Below are 21,055 nucleotides of genomic sequence, written 5' to 3'. Positions count from 1 at the left end.
GTAATAGTTTTCAGTTACCATTGTAAAACATGTACAATTCACAGTCAGCCATTCATTTAATTCATGAGTGAAAGCGTCCAATAACAGGGTTATTGAGATTAAGCTAGAAGTATTCAGCTGGTCATGTGATCCTAACATGGCAGCACCCATGATGAAACCCTCTCCATGTGGAATAAAACAGCTTTAATAAGGTTATTGATATGACTAGAGTTTTCATCTCTTCATAATCATCTTTAATATTGGGCATGTCAGTGCTCATAATTTTTACATAAATTTCAAAGTGACTATTAATTTCGTTAGTAAAACTTTTTTAATGAGGAAAAAGTACTGAGTGCACCTTTAAGAAGGTTTTTAGCAGCTGATTTCAGACTTCTGCAGGGCTCCCAGACAAAAACACTATATTTCCTTCCAATCAGATATGTTGAAAAAAATTAAAAATACTTGCTTAAATTTTCCCCATTTTTCTGCACACTGTTTTTCTTTAGATTACTATCTATAGCAGAGGTGCCCAAACTTTTTCCTATGAAGGGCCAAAAATCAAACTTGGCTGAAGGCAGTGGGCCAAAAGTAAATGGTGCATATATGTATGTTGTGTCTCTTTCTCATTTGTGAGTCACTTTGGATAAAATGTCTGCTAAACAACTAAATGTAAGAATCTCTCTAAAACATGGTTACTGTCTCTTTAAGAACAGAGCATTGAATACACTGTAGTTCTGTACAGTTTTGGATAGATGAATATACAATGGCATGATGTAATACTATAAAGTAAGATATTGTTTTGTTTTGTGACAAAGATATTAAAGATATTTCTTATTGTAATGGTGCAGACACACCAGAACTGAGGATGAACCCAAACGCGGAAACTTTATTAACACTAAATACAACAGGTAGAAAACTTAACTGGAGGAAGACTTGATGACAGTAGACAAGGATGTAACTTGCAGCAGACTATATGAACGCTGACGAACTAAGGCAGAGGCGAGGGAGGATGATGAAGATACAAGCTTTGTGGGTAAGTAAACAACACAGCACTGAGTGGTGCGGTCTGTAAAGTCCTAGGTTAGATTAGACAATAAATACTGTGCTTAGGTGAGTATATATGCAGTCCTTGATGAGGTGCATGACTGATTACAGATGGAGGAGATTAGAAGTCTGGGGATAGTGAACGGTGAATTGGGAGAGAGTCAGGTGGACCGGCACCCCCACGTCATGGACGACCTCTCCCACGTGGAGCTGGATGGTCCGGGTGAATGGCGTGGAAGTAGGCAAGTAGAGTGGGGTCCAGGATGTCATCCCAAGGTACCCAGAACCTCTCGTCTGGGCCGTACCCCTCCCAGGCCTCAAGGTACACGAGACGACCCCTCTGACACTGAGAGTCCAGAATGTCTCGCACTGAATACGCCGGGCCCTCCTCGAGTATCAGCGGCAGAGGGGGTTCATCAACCACACCTGATTCTGTGGAGGAAGGAGAGGAAGCGGGGTGATGAGATTTCAGCAGAAAGACATAGAAGGTTGGTGTGATGCGAACATTGTAATTTAAGACGGTAAGTGACTGGATTGATTTGATTGACTATAGTGAAGGGACCTATATAATGGGGACTTTTTTTGCAGAGGAGTCGTAAACAGATGTCTCTGGTCGAGAGCCAGACCTTCTCCCCAGGTTGGTACTGTGGTGGATCCGAACGTCGAGTATCAGCCTGGTTTTTCTGGTGGTGAATGGCTCTTTGAAGATGGACATGGGCGGAATCCCAGACCCTCTCACTCTCCTGGAACCAGTTGTTGATCGCGGGGACATTGGATGGTTCCCCAGACCAAGGGAATAGGGGAGGTTGGAAGCCGAGTACGCACTGAAAGGGGGTGAGTCCCGTGGTAGGTTGGCCAAGAGAGTTCTGGGCGTACTCGGCCCATGGAAGAAAATGGCTCCAACTGGTCTGATGGCTGTGGCATTAAGTTCTCAGAAAGCAGCCTATCTCCTGGATCTTACATTCCATCTGCCTGTTAGTTTGAGGGTGGTATCCCGAAGAGAGACTAACCGATATCCCTAGGAGGGAGAAGAATGCCTTCCATACCCTAGAGATGAACTGGGGGCTGTGGTCCAACACAATGTTCTCCATGAGACCGAAGTTCCGGAAGACTTAATGGAATAGAGTCTCTACAGTCTCCAAGGCAGTGGGTAGACCCTTGAGGGGGACCAGACGACAGGCCTTGGAGAAGCGATCGACTGTGACCAACACGCAGGTATTGCCATGGGATGATGGAAGGTCAGTGATGAAATCCACTCTGAGATGGGACCAGGGACGACAAGGAACAGGCAGTGGTAGGAGTTTTCCTGCAGGGAGATGCATTCGGGGCCACCAATAGCGATTGCGGAAGAGCGAGTGTGTCTGGCTTATGCTTGGATGGCCAGTGCCCAGGGAGGAGAGGAGGGATTCCAGGAGAGGTTGACGAAGACTTACTGGAACATACAATCACCCCGCGGGACATCCCGGCAGAGCTGGGTTGGCTTGCGAGGCTTCCACAATTTGTTCGTCCATTGGATGGGGCTGATAATGATGGACAGAGGCAGGATGGTTTCAGGCTGGAGTTGGGAGTTTCTGAAGAATAGAGGTGGGAGAGAGAATCTGCCTTGGAATTCTTTGACCCTGGATGATAGGTGACAGTAAACTGGAAATGGGTGAAAAATAAAGCCCACCTGGCCTGGCAAGGATTTAACCGCTGAGCTTCCTGGAGATATTCAAGGTTGCGGTGATCAGTTATGACTTGGAAGAGGTGATGTGCTCCTTCGAGCCAATGACACCACTCATCTAGTGCTAGTTTAATGGCAAGTAGTTCTCTGTTCCCAATATCATAGTCTTGCTCCACGGGGGATAGTTTTTTTGAGAAGGCACATGGATGGAGTTTAGGAGGATTCCCCTGCTGCTGAGATAGGATGGCCCTGATGCCGGTGGTTGAAGCGTCAACTTCTACCACAAATTATCACTCTGGGTCAGGATGTTTGAGGATTGGTGCGGTGGTAAATGCCCCTTTGAGAGTTTGGAAGGCCAGGTTGGCAATGGAGGACCAAGACAGGGACTTGGGCTTAGCCTTGTGGAGGGAGGTATGAGAAGCAGCAATGGAACTAAAGTTCTTGAATGCAGTAAAAGTTGGTGAATCCTAGGAAACATTGGAGTTGTTTCATGGTGGGGGGTTGCGGCCAATCTTGAACTGCCTGGACCTTTCCCGGATCCATCTGCACCGCCTCTGGACTGATGTTATACCCAAAGAACTGGACGGAAGACTGATGGAAGGATCACTTCTACGCTTTGTGAAACAACTGGTGTTCACGGAGGTGCTGAAGGACTGTCATAACATGCCGAGTGTGCTCAGAAAGTGATTTTGAAAAGATGAGGATGCCATCGATATAGACGAGGACAAAGCGATGGAGATATTCCTAAAGAATCTCATTCATGAAGCCCTGAAACACAGATGGAGCATTGGCCAGGCCATATGGCATCACTAGATATTCATAGTGGCCTGTTGGGGTGACAAAGGCAGTCTTCCACTCGTCTCCACGGCGGATGCAGATGAGGTTATAAGCACTCCGCAGGTCAAGTTTGGTGAACATAGTGGCTCCTCATAAGGATTCTAGGGCAGCAGGGCCCAGGGGAATGGGATAGCGCTACTTGATGGTGACTTCATTTAGGGCATGTTAATCAATACAAGGGTGCAAGCCTTCTTTCTTGGCCACAAAAAAGAAACATGAAGCAGCAGGAGACATGGATGGTCGAATGTATACTTGTTGGAGAACTTCCTCAATATACTCCTCCATGGCCTTCTGTTCTGGCAGAGAAAGAGGGTAGATGCGACCCCAGGGAAGTGGTGCTCCAGGTAGTAACTCGATGGCACAGTCCGAAGATCAATGGGGAGGTAGTTGGGTGGCTTTCTGAGGGCTGAATATTTCTAGATAGGTTTGGTATGTATACGGGATCTGAACCTTGACTTCACTTGTGGGGCTTTCAATGGAGGTGGTGTACAACTGAGCTGGTTTTGGAGCCGCAATAGCAATAAAGCTGTTCTGGCGATGCAGAGGAAGAACCAGGCATTCATGAAAACAGGAGTCACTCCAAGAGAGAATTTCTCCAGTAGTCCAGGACACAGTGGGAGCATGATGAATTAACCAGGGTCTGCCAAGAACCACATCAGTGGTGGAGCCATCCAGCACAAGGAAGGGAAGTGTTTCAATATGGCACACACCCACCTGGAGTGTTACTGAAGGAGTTTGGTGGGTGATGTAGCCTTTACCCAAGGGTTGGCCAACTACGGAGTGGATTGGGATTGACGGGGATCGAGAGACTGTGCTGAGCTGGAGTTGCTGGCAGAATGCCTTGGAGATGAAGTTCCTCATGGAGCCTGAATTAATGAGGGCAGACACAGAAAGAGAATGGTGGCAAAGGAGATCGTGACTTGTGTGTATATTGGAGAGTGAATAGTAGGAGATGATTGGATGGAGCTCACCATCATTCGCGGGACGAACTGGGCAGTCGAGTAAGAGGTGAACAGCCGATCCACAGTAGAGAGAAAGCCGGTTTTGAATGCGTCATTGGCACTCCGTGGGCATTAACTTAGTGGAATCCACTTGCATCTGTTAGAGTGCAGAGTCATAGTCACGGTTTGGCATGCAGAATGATAAGGGTGGTTGTGAAGAGGAACCTTCAGCTAGGCAAGACCGCATGCGACCCAGATGGAGAGCTGAATAAAACATTGCAGTCCTATGGTGTCGTCATACCCCGAGAGTTGTAATCTCAATGCAGGTTCAGGTCCCCGATGATAAGTGGTAAGTAAGGCTGGTTTGTTAAATCCGCTGACTGCAGCTAAGGTCCTGAATTGGATTGCATAATCGCTTATGGAGCGCTTACCCTGCCTTAGGCAGAGAAGTTGTTCATGGCTGTGAGAGTCTCCAGCAGGGTGGCTGAAAACCTCTCTGAAATGATTGGTGAACTGCTCATACGATTGTGTAACAGGTCCATTATGTTCCCATAAAGTAGTGCCACACTGCAACACTTTCCCGGAGAGCTGAGTGATGATAAATGCCATTTTTGCACGCTCTGTATTGAATTGATGAGGATGCATCTCTATTACGAGGGAGTATTGTAACAGGAAACCGCTGCAGTCCTCCGCCGATCCAGAGTAGGGTGCTGGTGTGGTGATTGGACCTGTCGAGATCATTGGATAAGAAGTGGCAGAAGTGGAAGATGGCGATGCAGTGAGTGATGATTGAGGATCGGTCGGCTCTTGTCGACTGGGAATTTGTCTCGTCGAAAGAGGTGCTGAGATTGCGGTGGTGAGCGTTCGACGAAACTCATTGACTAATCTTTCGATCATGTCAGGGGAGAGAGGAAGGTCAGTCTCCGCTGGGTCCATGTGTACGGTCTAATCTTCTGTAAAAATGCAGACACACCAGAACTGAGGATGAACCCAAAAGCTGAAACTTTATTAACACTGCTAAGCACAACAGGTAGAAAACTTAACTGGAGGTAGACTTGATGACAGTAGACAAGGATGTAACTTGCAGCAGACTATATGAACACTGACGAATGAAGGCAGAGGTGAGGGAGGATGAAGATACACGCTATGCGGGTAAGTAAACAACACAACACTGAGTAGTGTGGTCTGTAAAGTCCTAGGTTAGACTAGACAATGAATACTGGGCTGAGGTGAGTATATATGCAGTCCTTGATGAGGTGCGAAATTGATTACAGGTGGAGGAGATTAGAAGTCAGGGGATAGTGAACGGTGAATTGGGAGAAAGTCAGGTGGAGGCATGACACTTATCATAGACCTAGGCTACACATTGTCTTGGATTTTATTCAGTATTACCATTTATTGGGACTGCCAAATGTAATAGGATTATTTAATTAAACAATGCTGTAAAATGTTTTTGCGTAATTAATGCATTTAGCCTTCATTTATTTGACATGAAAACTGTTTTCCTGTTGTGATATCAAAAACTTGAATTGTACTTTTTCTTCTTTCCTTAAGAGGCGATGGATTAAGGCTGAATGCATTACATTATGAAAGGAAATAAAAGCTACAAAGCACATTTCTGCAAATAAAAAAATGAGAGGCCTTTTAATTTCATTGACTCCAAAATATGATTATGATTAAGAACCTGCTGAAATATGGCATTGTATCTTATGGTTATTAAAAAACTTGCAGCTAACTGTTTTTAGGCAGATAGTTGCAAGTAAACGAAACGTTTGACAAACAAATTACAGTATGTCATACACACCCCAAAACGGGTTTTAGTCAGAATAAGAAGATGAAATATGAAGAATTAGTTTACTGCATTACCGTTTTGTCATGCTGGCAGGGCAGAAAAGGGATTTTTGAGAGTACTGGTCAGTTCACTTATAGTGCTTGTCGTAATGTTGTGCGATGTTTGGAGTGAATGGAACCGTTGTTTATATTGAAATGCTCCCTCACCTGACTTTATCAAGCCCGCTTCACAGTGCACTTCAATGGTCGCGTTCAGGCGGATATGAAATGCTGCACAACATATAGTGCACACTCAAACCATATTTCATTTTGGATGACTGTACGCACTGTTCCGTGAGTCCACCTAATTACCTGTCATTTCTTGACACTGCTTCAGTTCCCGCTCCATTTTAAACCAACTAGATTCTGTCTGGCAGTATTGAATGCCCACCTCCAACTTTGGAGCTGGCCAGTCATAGTAAAGATTTTGGGGTGGCACCTGGGATGGCCAATGGAGCGAACTTTCAGACAGCACTTATTTAAAGGTCACTGAAGTACACATATACATTTTTAAAAATGAAATCATTTATATTCTCTACTTTTCAAATAAGCTATAGTTTTTGTAATGCAAAAATAAAACAAAAAATGTTGAAACAAAAAGATTAATTAAAATCGAAGAGCTGCATCAATGCCATATTTTTTTCTTCTTCTATTTTTTTCACTCTTGTCATCTATGGCAAGGTGGGCCAAATCAAAGGTAATCACGGGCCAACTTTGGCCTGTGGGCCCTAGTTTGGGCACCTCTGATCTATAGATACTGATAGTTTTGCAGCTTTTTTAAATCAAATATACAAGCTGGAATCTGTCAGAGAAAACAAGATCTACTAGAATGGTACTGCCAGACGGGTAGACGTGCATACTAGCTGTGAAACTAAATAAAAATAGATTTATGACCAAAAATAATGCAGATCTCAGGGAATAAAAAACATGTTCACATTAGGAACCAACCACATCACACATTCATCATACTGTAATAGGTTTGGCTGTAAAGTCGGTTCCACGGGCTGAATGAACAGAGAGATTAACACACCTTTTGTGCTATAAAAAGAAAGACCTGCAGAAATTTCAATTAAAATTTGGCTGAAAATATTTTATACTTGTTATTTAACTGATTAACCTTTATGACTGTGAGGTCCCATACCAAAATTCACCATGGTAACCATAGAACTGTAGTGCTGTATTAGTACATAATACTGCATTCACCATGGTATATGTTTGAAAGGACCGTGGTGACCACTAGCTAATCACGAATTTGCCAAATGGGTAAATCATCAGCTGAAGACCTTATATGCAGAATTCTGTGAAAATTCTTAAAAAGAACATAGAATTAGACAATTTGCTTTAATTATAAAGCAATTTAATTCTAGAAATTACAACGTCCGCTCATACCATTATGAAACCTTGTTGAGCAAAGATAACAGTAGCTTACTAAGCTGGACTGTAGTTTTAGTCCAAAATTTCACTAACATCCACAGAAGTAATAATCCCCCCCCCCCCCCCCCTTTTTTTTTTCTTCTTCTTCATAAGAATAAATTATAAACCTTTAAAGACAGTCCAGGAATATTCGGGGTTCATTTCAAGTTGAGCTCAATTAACAGCATTTGTGGCATAATATTGATTACCACAAAAATTATTTTGACTTGTTCCTCTTCTTTTTTAAAAAAAACAAAAACAAAAAAAATAAAAAGCAAAAATCTGGGTTTCAGTGAGACACTTACAATGGAAGCCAATTTTGTTTTTTACATTAAAATACTCACTGTTTCAAAAGTATAGCCACAAGACAAACAATATGTGTTTTAACATGATTTTAGTGTGATAAAATCACTTACTAACTTTTCTGTGTAAAGTTATAGCCAATTTTACAACTTTGTTGCCATGACGATGTAATATAAAAAAACCTAAAACCCTAAAATGACTGTAAAAATGACAATTTATACATATTTACAGCTCAAATAATGCATGCGTTTAAACAGAAGAAATAATGTAAGTGCTTTTATAAAATTATAAGCTTCACATTTCTGCCTTTAAACCCTCCAAATATTTCCATTCACTTTCATTGTAAGTGTCTCTTTAACCTCGATTTGTGCTTTTTTTTTAAAAAGTCGAAATTATTTTTTGTGGTAATCAACATTATGCCACAAATGCTTTTGATTGAGCTTAATTTGTATTGAACCTGGAATATTCCTTTAATGGATGGTAAAAGCTTTTGCTGAAGCCATCAGTTTAGTTATTTTAATATAATTTAAAAAAATCTTGTTTAATAGCAGAATTACTGGATTGAAGTTCCCACTTGTACCTTTGTCTTTTTGTCTGATTTTTAAATACTTTTTTGCTTCAAATCAAAGTTTGTAATGTTGTGATTCACCTAACGGAATATTTAGGGCTCCAAGCACCGAAGGTGCAGGAACCCTATTGTATTTGTTCATCAGCATACAATTTGGTATACATTATCTACAGACCCTCCTGACAAAAAGCTGTCAAAAGAATTTCGATATGTCAAATCGTTCCGAAGATATTAACGATAAAATTTCTTCGGTTTAACTCAATTTGAGTAATTGATCAATATCTACTCATCGCAAACTCCAAATGTAACCAAACGTGGTGCACATAGACAACAGGACATTTAGAAGATGTCAACAAAGTTTCGTACAATTCTGCCCCTAGGAGGCACTACAACTAAAAAACTGTCATAACTTTGCAGCCATTTGAGCGACAAAGTTCAAATTAAATATGCATCTTCTTTGGTTCAAATGCTAAGATATTCTTAAAAAATAGATTCGACAAATTAACAAAAATGGCAGCCGCCAGCCAATCAAATTTCAGCACCTTATAACTCATTTTTGGAATGGCCAAGGGTTATGGAAATTACTTTACACAAGTAGGGTGTTAACTCAAAGCTGCATATAAAATTTTGTGACAATCGGCCACACGGTGTCGGTATAATTAGCTAATTCGCGATTTTGCTCATAACTCCGGATACAAATGTGTAGCTTCTCTGAATCCACCAGTGCCTCACAATGATATGGTCACTTGAATTTCCATTTCTGCAAGAATTGTTTTTTTTTTCAGCCGTTTGCCTGATTCTCACGAAACTTGGTATATATCATCTACAGACCCTCCTGACAAAAAGTAATCAAAAGAATTTTGATGTGTCAAATGATCCAAAGATATAAGCAAATATATTCTTTTTAAGAGGGAGTTATAACTTAAGACAATCCTATTTTTGCAACTGTGCTCAAAGCAGGTGAAATGTCACACCAAAATAGCTGTCCACAGCATCCACAGGATCTTTTCTGTCAAACTGGTTTGTTTTGGGCATCTCGCCATATGTGCTTGGCCCCTGACAATAGTCGCTTGCAGCTATATTTATTATTATTATTATTTCTTCTACCCTAAAAGTGTCTGGGCAACAGAGACCATAAATCATAGTGATTCCAAATTTGACAGAATGGTTCCAAATCACCCCCACTACTAAAGCACCCACACACACATCCGTCAGACACTAGGTGGCGCTATAATAAGCACCTTTGCATTTGTGTTCATAACTGTGGTACCGTAAGGGCTAGACTCAAAATTCTTTTTTCCTCTGATTCCTTGAGTCAAGCCATACAAAACGTATATCCGATTTCATTTCTATAATTTTTTTCCGCCATTCTGATTTTTTTGAAAAACCTACTTTTTCGAACTCCTCCTAGGCGTTAGTCTGATCGGCATGACATTTGGTATACATCATAAGCAGACTCCCCTGACAAAAAGTTATCAAAAGAATTTCTATACGTAAAATATTTCCAAAGATATTAACGCTTTAATTCCTTCGGTTTAACGCAAATTGAGTAATTGATCAATATCTAATGCAAACTTCAAATGTAACCAAACTCGGGACACATAGTCAGCAGGACGTTTAGAAGATGTCAGCAAAGTTTCGTAGAATTCCACCCCTAGGGGACACTACAGCTAAAAACTGTGATAACTTTGCAGCCGTTTGAGTGACAAAGTTCAAATTAAATATGGATCTTCTTTGGTTCAAATGCTAACATATTCTTAAAAAACTGATTCGACAAATTCACAAAAATGTCTGCCAGCAGCCAATCAAACTTCAGCACCTAATAACTTGAATTGTGAATGGTTGATGGTCTTGAAACGTATTATGCACAAGAAGGGTTTCTACAGGAAGCTGTATATTACATTTTGTGAGAATAGGCCATACGGTGGCACTATAGTAAGCTAATTTGAGTTTTTGCTAATAACTCCGGAACTTTATAGGCTAGAATATATTTTTTTGTTTCTCCAAATCCGTTAGTGCCCCTAAAGGATATGATCACATGGATTTTTGTTTCTACCATTTAGATTTTTTTGAAAAACATACTTTTTCGAACTTGTCTTAGGCCGTTTGTCCTATTTGCACAAAACTTGGTATACATCATCTGCAGACCCTCCTGACAAAAGTTATCAAAATAATTTTGATATGTCAAATCATTCCAAAGATATAAGCGAATAGTTTTTTGGTTTGGCCTGTAATTACTAATTGGCCTGTATCTTGTGAGCAAAAAATTCAAACTTAACAAAACTTGAAACACATTGACAAGAGAACATTCTGAGGTAACATGCCAATTTTCATCAATTTGGCAGAGCTGTAACGTAAGAAATAGCTATTTTAAAACTGTAATTGATGCTGTAATTGTATATAAATAGGCTGTTGTACTTTTTGTCCACCAGAGGGAGCCACACGACAAGAAATGTCTTCAAAGAGTACTAACAGTTAATACTGAAATGTTTTGCCATTCAGCCACTCCTTGTAAATCAGATAAATAAATTATTAAATAAACAGCTTATTTCTTCTTAATTTCTCCTTTGGAAGAATAGCTTCTTTTTGTCAGTTGCTTTGGATAAAAGCGTCTGCTTAGTGAAGAAAGGTAATAATAAATGCAATAGATGCAATAAATTTATCGTGAATGTGTATGACTATACTAAAATCCCATGTATAACCGTCTTTACACGCTTCTAGTTTGTTTTTCGTTCTATGACTCAGCTCGATTTAAACATGGATCTTATTTGCCTACACATGACATTTCATCTAATTATTGATGCAATAAATATTAACTTTATATGATATGCAAATAGCACTTGGATTTGTCATCAAGCACGAATATTTATCCAAACAGAAAATGTAACATATTTTTTACTGTGCGACTTGCTGAATGGCAAGCGCAGAAACGATGCACCAGTTTTTTCCACGCTTTCATTTTGTTATTATACTGTTTTTGCTTGCACTTTAAGCAACACATTAATCCTGCAGTAACATAGTAACATAATGATTGATGTATTCCGGCTCATGACCACAGATATAGGTGGGGCAGATCTTGCTCTGAGCGCTAGTTTTCTTTCTTCAACTCGTTCAACTCATTCTTCAAACACAAGTGGATGACACAATATGTGGTATCCTTGCATTATTCCACCACAAGGTGGCACTCTAAGAACATAATGATTTTATTATTTTAAATAAGAACAATTTACCATGGAATGTTAATTTGTTGAAGATAAAAATCTAAATCAAATATAGTTTTATTATGTTAAGTGTTATTAAACAAGCCCAGGGAGAAGAGGCAGAGAAAGCTATGAATATAAATATCTGTCTACGTACATAAACAGAACTATATGCCATTTACAAGTTTTCACAGAGCTAACAATAAATACAAAACATGCTTTTAATAATAATAATAACAATGTTTTAAATCACAGTAAGTTTCCAGTTGTAAAGAGTTTTGCAGTAGAAATGTTTTCAAATGCTTAAACTGTATACACGCTACTGTATACATCCCTCTGTCCCCTTGCAAAATAAGTACAAAACAATTAGGCTACATATGGGAAAAATAGAGAGCTAAGGCTTTTTGATATACAATTTTTCATCATACAATAAATACAATGTCTTATCACCTGCCCTTGTCTTTTGATTTTCAAACCATTTTATTATGTCTGGCTTGTCAGGACCAAGTTGTTTGATGGCCAGTTTGTGTGAATTTGAAATAGAATGACACACTGTTACGCACAAGTTTATCAGTAGTGGTCGCCATGTTCGCAGTCTGTGAGACTGCTGGAGCACACTAATTCTAAAGTTACCTTTAGTTTGTACTTCATTATGGGCAGACTCATTTCTGCCCCATTGCATCTCAATAAGGGCTCATTGCAGTACCATATTTGACCACAGATTTCTATTGGAAAAATGACTGACACTGTGGTGTTCAGGAGGGCAGCAGTTTCTCTGCCCCACATGCATGTATCTATATCATACAAAGTGTAAGAGAGTTTTCAGATAAATTATTTACGATTTAAAAAAATATTCTAGGCATGCTTTTAAATATCTATTTCAGCATTTTGAATACATTATGGGTTAACAAATTACATTATTGGAAATTTATAGTGTGGATCTTTGTTTTCAAATGGATAGATTTTTAGGTGGGGCTCTGCCCTACCTACCGCACCTGTGTATACAGTAATAAAATCAGAGACCCTCTCCTCCATTCACATTCATTGTGCATATCGCCAAAGAGTTTATAGTAAAAAAAAGACTTTGATCATTGATCAACAAACATTGATCAGTTTCTCATCCACATCTATCATTTTGTCATTTTGCTACAAAAGATATGGATTTAGCCACTGGAGTCATATGGATAAATTTTATGCTGCCTTTGTGCTTTTTGCAGCTTCAAAATTCTGGTACCCAATTCACTTTTCAACTAATTTAGTTTAGGCAGGATCTATTCTGTCAATTTGTATTATTTGGCATCCACTGGATCATTTCTGTCAATTCTGATTATTTTGGTCATTTCTTCACATGTGCTTGGACACCGATGATTGCCACTTGCGGCTATATTTTTGTCTTATTTTGCTACATTTAGTGAAATGTGTCCAACATATCCTATGTCATTCTGTTTCTCAAGTAATTTTGTCTTATTTTAAGAATGTGTGGGTAGTTTTACTAGTTAAAAAATATATATATATTTTTTGTAGTAAGCTAGTTGATTTGTTTCAAGGCTTTTATGATGGATTTTGTGAAATCTTTATGGAAAAAAATGTATAGAAAAAAATACTTCTGCAACCAAGACAGCTGAAAAAGTGAGTGGAAACTGTTGTGCTCTATTAACTCCTTGTTGGCTACTATCTACTATATCTACAGTATATACCATAATTTCGAAACCCAACAGCCAACTTGCCCGGATAGCCACAAAACGGCATGTTTTCACAACAAGAACCATTCAGCACGATGATGGAAAAGGGGCTTATTTCTCTGCCTGTTATGCCATTGTATTATTGACAGTAACTTACCTGTGTCTCTCTGCCTCTCTTTCTCAGGAGGCGTTGATCACCGGTCTGTTGCCTGAAACAACATATTCTGTTACCGTGGCAGCATACACCTCTAAGGGAGATGGAGCAAGAAGCAAGGCCAAAATGGTGACCACGACAGGGGCAGGTGTGTTAGTTTGTGTGTATGTTTGTGAGTGGAACAGATGTGTTTTTATTTGCAACATAAAAGATAAGGAGACCTAAGGAGTTCATTTGAAGTTTATTGTTAAAGGCCAAAGGCCTCACCCATCTCGACCAGGTTGAGCCAAAGGTGGCGCTCCTGGACCACTAATGTGGACATCGTCCGCCTGAGAGACCGCTCCGTGACCTCCGTCACTCGGAGAGTGGAGGCGGCTTGTCCAGCGGCACCGTAGGCCTTGGCCGTCAGAGACGACGTAAACCTACAGGCCTTGGATGGGGGCTTTGGGCACCCCCAATATACTCTTATTTCTGCCGAAGCACCCAGGGGCATTCTCTGCAGTACACCAGTGCAGAGGAGGGAGAAGCCTCTGAAATGCGCTGTCAGATCCAGCAGAGGTGAATGAAACCACACACCGCCAGTTCACGTAACACAGTTCAGCCAGTTGTGGGTTTTATATATAGGGACCCCTAGTGTCACTACATCGACACAATGTCGAGTGAGTGACAGATAGGGAACGTCCTGGTTACTTGCGTAACTTCCGTTCCCTGATGGAGGGAACAAGACATTGTGTCCCTCCTGCCACAACGCTGAACAACCCGCTGAAATAGTCGGACCTTGTCTCGGCTCCTCAGCATAAAACCTGAATGAGTGGTTGCATACCAGCTCCTTTTATACCTGTATGTCCGGGGGAGTGGCATGCAAATACCACTTGCCAATTTTCATTAGCCTTCAATCAAAGACCAGAGGTGTCTCGGGCTCCCAAGAGTGACCCCTAGTGTCACTACATCGACACAACATCGAGTGAGTGACAGATAGGGAACTGGGGTTTAGCAAAGTTTATTAGGTTTCATTCAGTACTTCATCTCTAAACACAAAATAATGAGAGAAACTGTGCTTTTTTTAACTGTAGGAACAATAATTACGCTCTGTCCCTTTACGAGTGTGTGTGCGCATGTTAAACAGTGTCTACGCTGCATGGAGAGATGAGAGAGAAATGCATGGACAGAGATGGATTTACAATCTTATAGAAATGAACTGTTGATTTCTTGTTCCAATTTGTGGATTACTAATTTTCAACATGTTAAAACAAAAAATGGGAATGTCGTGTACTGTGATGGTGATCTGTGAAATGTGCAGGGATACTTAAAACGTTGCGTAAAATGAATAACCCCACCCCGAAATTCCTGAAGTGAGTTTTTTTCCCCTGCAATTTTCTACGCACTGGTAATTGATGCTGCTAAGACACTTGGAAAAGAGCGAGGACAGTTCTAGGAGAGTGCTCTCGGTGTCTGCACTCTTTTGGGCGTACACGCAACTGTTCCTTGGTGCGCCCAGTATATTAGGCACTCGCGCGTGTTTGCAAGCTAAATATAATTGCTCCTGTGCATCTCTGAGTGCTTGGTTAGAAGATTTTGTTCGCTCCATGTAGTTTCTGTGCTCTCTCGCTTGTCTGCTTGCACTAACGTTTTAAAAGCAGCACTGGCCCGACCAGTGACAGTTCTTGCAACTAGCCCAAATCTCTCTCACACTGGCCCTGGGCCATCAGACAGTCCTTATTGTCAAGCCCTGTACTTACTAACCTTTTCTGTGTAAAGTTATTAGCAATTTTACAACTCCGTTGCCATGATGATGTAATGTCATCAAACCTAAAACACCGAAATGACTGTAAAAATGACAATTTAAGCAACTTTACAGCTCAAATAATACATGTGCTTTAACAGAAGAATTAATTTAAGTGCTTTTATAAAATTATAAGCATCACATTTCTGTCTTTAAACCCTCCTAATATTGGCCCCATTCACTTCCATTGTAAGTGCCTCACTGGAACCTGAAAAAAAAGGATTAGTCGAAATTAGCAGATGCTGTCGATTGAGCTTAACTGGAATTGAATCTGGAATATTGCTTTAGTGCAGGGGTCCCCAAACTTTTTACTGCCAGGGCCAGGTCACTCTGTTATGTTTTCAAGAGGCGCCGGAGTAAGTTTACAGTATTTTTGTCACAGAGATTATTCGTTTGCTTTTATTACATGGATTAATTTTACAATTAAAATCCATTCATAGAAGGTCTGTATTTATAAGTTTATAAGTTATCATTAAAAAAATTTTTGTTGGAAGTTTCATTAATAAGCAAGGACACCAACACTCCGTCTTCCAAACCATGTATTTGCCTTACCCTTATATTATAAGCCTATAATAATGATTTATATTTTAGAGCTGTCGGGACTGATTTGGCAGGTAATTGCATACTTCTGTCAGTCATCCGTGCATGTTTACGTCACGTCCATAAATAAAGAAAAGAAGGTCCAGCTAGCTACTACAGCACATGTATATGTGTGGTGTGAGACGTGGTGGTAGTTTGAAGCTGACAGCTTGTAGCTACAACACATGAGCAGCATTGACCATGGATAATTCAAAAAGGCAACCCTCTGGGGAATCACCTGTTTTCATAATAAAGAGACCTCGAACTGAGAAGAGTCTGCAAGCACAAAAGAGAACAAGACAGAACCCTTAATAAAACACGAAACAACATCGGCTTGGCCGAGAAAGGATTTAAAACTGACCCAGAGATGGAGTTTTGCTCGCTCGATAGGTAAGATATTTTATTAGAGTGATAAAATTAAGAGGCATGTCTGTACCATTTTATTGGACCGTCTCTTAACGTGGTAGTTCTTTAGGTAGCATTAGCCACTCAAATGTCATTTTATTATGGATTGTGGTACTGCAATGCTTTCAATTTCATTTTCGAGGAAGGACAATGGGAAAAAAAAGTAACTAAATGCTGGTAACAATGCCAATCTTTAAACCAGTTACTACTTTGGTCTATTTGCCTGCTAGCTAAGTTATAATTTCCACCGTTTGCACAGTTTCCACTGTTTGACTTCATCTGATATGACTAGCAATCATTATGTTTGTCATCGTTGCCTAAGTTTTGGAATGCTATTTAATTTAAAACAAATGTTTTCAATAAGTCAAAACAATGGCAGAAGATGTGGTACTTACCTGCTATTAAGACATATTTTTCAGATATCTGTCTTTTTCTTCCTTTCGTTATTTAAAAAAAAAAAAAAAATATTTATTTTTTTTAGGGTAGGGGGCGAGTTTTTTTGTTGCTAGTGACATTCACTCTGATAAGTTGATCACCTGTAACCATTGTTACACCAGTGGTATTCAAACCATCAGATTCACCCACACAGAAGAGCAGAGCCAAAGCCCAGCTGACGTAATTACCAAAACAGTGTGCCTCCGCAAGTAACTTGCAGTTCTATGCTTCAGCCGCTAGAGTGTAGCTTTAAAAATTAATTCCCTTATGAAAAAAAATGAATGGGATTTTTACATCCAGAACCAGACTGTTGTGCTCTATTAAATTCTAATTGGTCCATACTACTGTTTTTTAAGGGGTGACAGAGCAAACCAGCAGCTATCATTGTCCAAGTTAAATGCCATTGCTTCAAATACAATCTCTCTCTCTTGACAGTGCCAGGCAAGCCCACCATGATCATCAGCACCACAATTGGGAACACAGCTCTGATCCAGTGGCAGCCCCCGATAGAGATGGTGGGTGAGCTGATGGGCTACAGATTGCGATACAAGCGTGAAGAAGAGGAGACCTACACCAACCGCGACTTCAGGCGCACTGACGGCCACTACACTGTCACTGGCCTGCACAAGGGTGCCACCTACATCTTCAAGCTCTGCGCAAAGAACCGAGCAGGAAATGGGGAGGAGTACAGCAAAATGATCAGCACCCCAGATGATGTTCCCAGCAGCTACCCCCAGAATCTGAGAGTGGTGGGGCTCACGACCACCACGACCAAACTGGCGTGGGACCCCCCACCCCTACCAGAGAGAAATGGGAAGATCATACGCTACGTGGTGGTGTACCGCGACATCAACAGCCATCAGAACCAGACCAATGGTACCACGGGGACGCAAATGACCATTCACGGGCTGCAGCCGGACACCACCTATGACATTAGAGTGAGAGCGTTTACAGGGAAGGGAGGAGGTCCGATTAGCCCCAGCATCCAGAGCAGAACCATGTCTACCTCCATGCCTGGTGAGTTTATACAAGAGCTCCACTCACAACATTGACATCCTTAAAAGTTTGTTTAGGTTGAGTGTGTAGTTTCTGTGAAATTAGTATCACCAAATGGATTTGCACAATGGATTTGTTCCTTTTTGTGACACTAGTGGTGCCGAAATTACACACTTTAGCGTTAGGTTGGGATTGGATACAGTAATTTAACTTTGAAAAAAATACAAGGAATAGTTCAAGAGTTTTAAAGGAATCTTTCATCATTTACTCACCCTTATGCCGTCTCAAACTCGTATAATTTTCCACTGCGGAACACAAACAAAGATATTGTCATAGATGTATGATCCAAACAATGTGCATGTCTAAAGTGTAACTGAGCTGCAAATCATGAACATGCAAAGGAGACTGCAGATGTCAAGATTTTTATAGTGAAAAAGAGTTTTGGTTTTGGTCTGTTCTCACCCAAAACCAGGTATGGGCATTTTCACGTAATTTTTCTAATCGAGTACTCTAACCCACAAAAAAATGAGTAATCGAATACTCATAAATGAAAATGTAGGTTAAAAATAACAAGTATGATTTGTAAGTGAAATTTATATTTTGTTTTGTTCACAAACATTCAAAAACTTTTCAAAATAAGCTAACATCATGTATCACACACAGATGAATCACACACAGTGAATACTGTTTATCACTATTCATACATCAGAATTTGTATTACATGACACTTATTGTAGGAATACCAGTGGAAAGTAAATGGAAAAGAATACATCTTAAGCAACCCCTTCATACACCGACGCTCTTTTGGTCATATTCATTTGTGCACATTAATCTAAAGAAATCATGTTTCATTTCATAATCTTTCATCAAACTCTATTCATTTTCACCCACCTTTGAAAAGACTCTGATGTAAACAAGGCCACATGGGTGAGGCAAAATAATTTTAACCAGTAATATCAGAGCCTTGTCTTGATCCAATCAAGTTTCACCCTACATTATTTCCCACACAATATTCTGTTTTACTTAGAAATATGTTACAGTAAGGACATTAAATGTGTGAATGCCATTTATGTTGTCTTCATACTCAAGTCCAAACTTGCAAATAGACGCAGACCGTCATTACACTTCATCTGCTCCTTGCATTTCTCTGTTTGCTCTCTGTTTCTATCACATGCACATGTACAGGTGCATCTCAATAAATTAGAATGTCGTGGAAAAGTTCATTTATTTCAGTAATTCAACTCAAATTGTGAAACTCGTGTATTAAATAAATTCAGTGCACACAGACTGAAGTAGTTTAAGTCTTTGGTTCTTTTAATTGTGATGATTTTGGCTCACATTTAACAAAAACCCACCAATTCACTATCTCAAAAAATTAGAATATGGTGACATGCCAATCAGCTAATCAACTCAAAACACCTGCAAAGGTTTCCTGAGCCTTCAAAATGGTCTCTCAGTTTGGTTCACTCGGCTACACAATCATGGGGAAGACTGCTGATCTGACAGTTGTCCAGAAGACAATCATTGACACCCTTCACAAGGAGGGTAAGCCACAAACATTCATTGCCAAAGAAGCTGGCTGTTCACAGAGTGCTGTATCCAAGCATGTTAACAGAAAGTTGAGTGGAAGGAAAAAGTGTGGAAAAAAAGATGCACAACCAACCGAGAGAACCGCAGCCTTATGAGGATTGTCAAGCAAAATCGATTCAAGAATTTGGGTGAACTTCACAAGGAATGAACTGAGGCTGGGGTCAAGGCATCAAGAGCCACCACACACAGACGTGTCAAGGAATTTGGCTACAGTTGTCGTATTCCTCTTGTTAAGCCACTCCTGAACCACAGACAACATCAGAGGCGTCTTACCTGGGCTAAGGAGAAGAAGAACTGGACTGTTGCCCAGTGGTCCAAAGTCCTCTTTTCAGATGAGAGCAAGTTTTGTATTTCATTTGGAAACCAAGGTCCTAGAGTCTGGAGGAAGGGTGTAGAAGCTCATAGCCCAAGTTGCTTAAAGTTCAGTGTTAAGTTTCCACATTCTGTGATGACTTGGGGTGCAATGTCATCTGCTGGTGTTGGTCCATTGTGTTTTTTGAAAACCAAAGTCACTGCACCCATTTACCAAGACATTTTGGAGCACTTCATGCTTCCTTCTGCTGACCAGCTTTTTAAAGATGCTGATTTCATTTTCCAGCAGGATTTGGCACCTGCCCACACTACCAAAAGCACCAAAAGTTGGTTAAATGACCATGGTGTTGGTGTGCTTGACTGGCTAGCAAACTCACCAGACCTGAACCCCATAGAGACTCTATGGGGTATTGTCAAGAGGAAAATGAGAAACAAGAGACCAAAAAATGCAGATGAGCTGAAGGCCACTGTCAAAGAAACCTGGGCTTCCATACCACCTCAGCAGTGCCACAAACTGATCACCTCCATGCCACGCCGAATTGAGGCAGTAATTAAAGCAAAAGGAGCCCCTACCAAGTATTGAGTACATATACAGTAAATGAACATACTTTCCAGAAGGCCAACAATTCACTAAAAATGTTTTTTTTTATTGGTCTTATGATGTATTCTAATTTTTTGAGATAGTGAATTGGTGGGTTTTTGTTAAATGTGAGCCAAAATCATCACAATTAAAAGAACCAAAGACTTAAACTACTTCAGTCTGTGTGCACTGAATTTATTTAATACACGAGTTTCACAATTTGAGTTGAATTACTGAAATAAATGAACTTTTCCACGACATTCTAATTTATTGAGATGCACCTGTACATTGAACAACTCTCTCACGCACTTGCACACAATTAATCTGTTAGAAACATATCTCATTTCACAGGACTCTGCGCTTCTTTGTTAAGAGTGATTCTTTTCTTCTACATCTTACTTAGTCAGTCTGTTCAGAGATGGGGTGGCTGGCATCTGTGGTTTCCAGTGTTGTTATGTATCAAGTAACTAAAAGCCTTTTATTATCACCTCCTCTGCAGAGTTCACCAAAAACTTTGGTGTGAAAGCTGTCATGAAGACCTCTGTCCTGCTCACGTGGGATGTGCCAGAAACATACAAGTCTCAAGTGCCTTTCAAGGTGAGATCCTCTCAGTAGGATGAAATTTGAGAAACTGGTTGTGTGTTATAAGTTGGTATTGATTTAGGCAGGACAGATTGTAGGCGATATAATGAAGCAAAAAAGGATGAGAGGTTCTACTGTATTGTGCGTTTCTCTTACTGCGATTGTGCTAAACTGCTTGC

At 40.3% G+C, this 21,055-nt stretch overlaps 1 protein-coding gene across 3 annotated transcripts in view; it reads left to right on the top strand.

The window, feature by feature from the left end:
* The window catches only part of ptprfa (protein tyrosine phosphatase receptor type Fa), a 516,187-nt gene that overhangs the window by 357,488 nt on the left and 137,644 nt on the right, over nucleotides 1-21,055 (top strand). For all 3 annotated transcript variants that reach the window (XM_051711353.1, XM_051711352.1, XM_051711351.1), the window contains 3 exons: nucleotides 13,645-13,762; nucleotides 17,252-17,833; nucleotides 20,794-20,891. In XM_051711353.1, coding sequence (XP_051567313.1) covers nucleotides 13,645-13,762; nucleotides 17,252-17,833; nucleotides 20,794-20,891 — 798 coding nt within the window. The remainder of the gene's footprint in view (nucleotides 1-13,644; nucleotides 13,763-17,251; nucleotides 17,834-20,793; nucleotides 20,892-21,055) is intronic.

This window comes from Myxocyprinus asiaticus, chromosome 12 (genome assembly GCF_019703515.2).
Source record: "Myxocyprinus asiaticus isolate MX2 ecotype Aquarium Trade chromosome 12, UBuf_Myxa_2, whole genome shotgun sequence".
Lineage (NCBI taxonomy): Eukaryota > Metazoa > Chordata > Actinopteri > Cypriniformes > Catostomidae > Myxocyprinus > Myxocyprinus asiaticus.
Note: the sequence above shows the minus strand (reverse complement) of the source record. Positions and strands in the feature narration are given on the sequence as shown.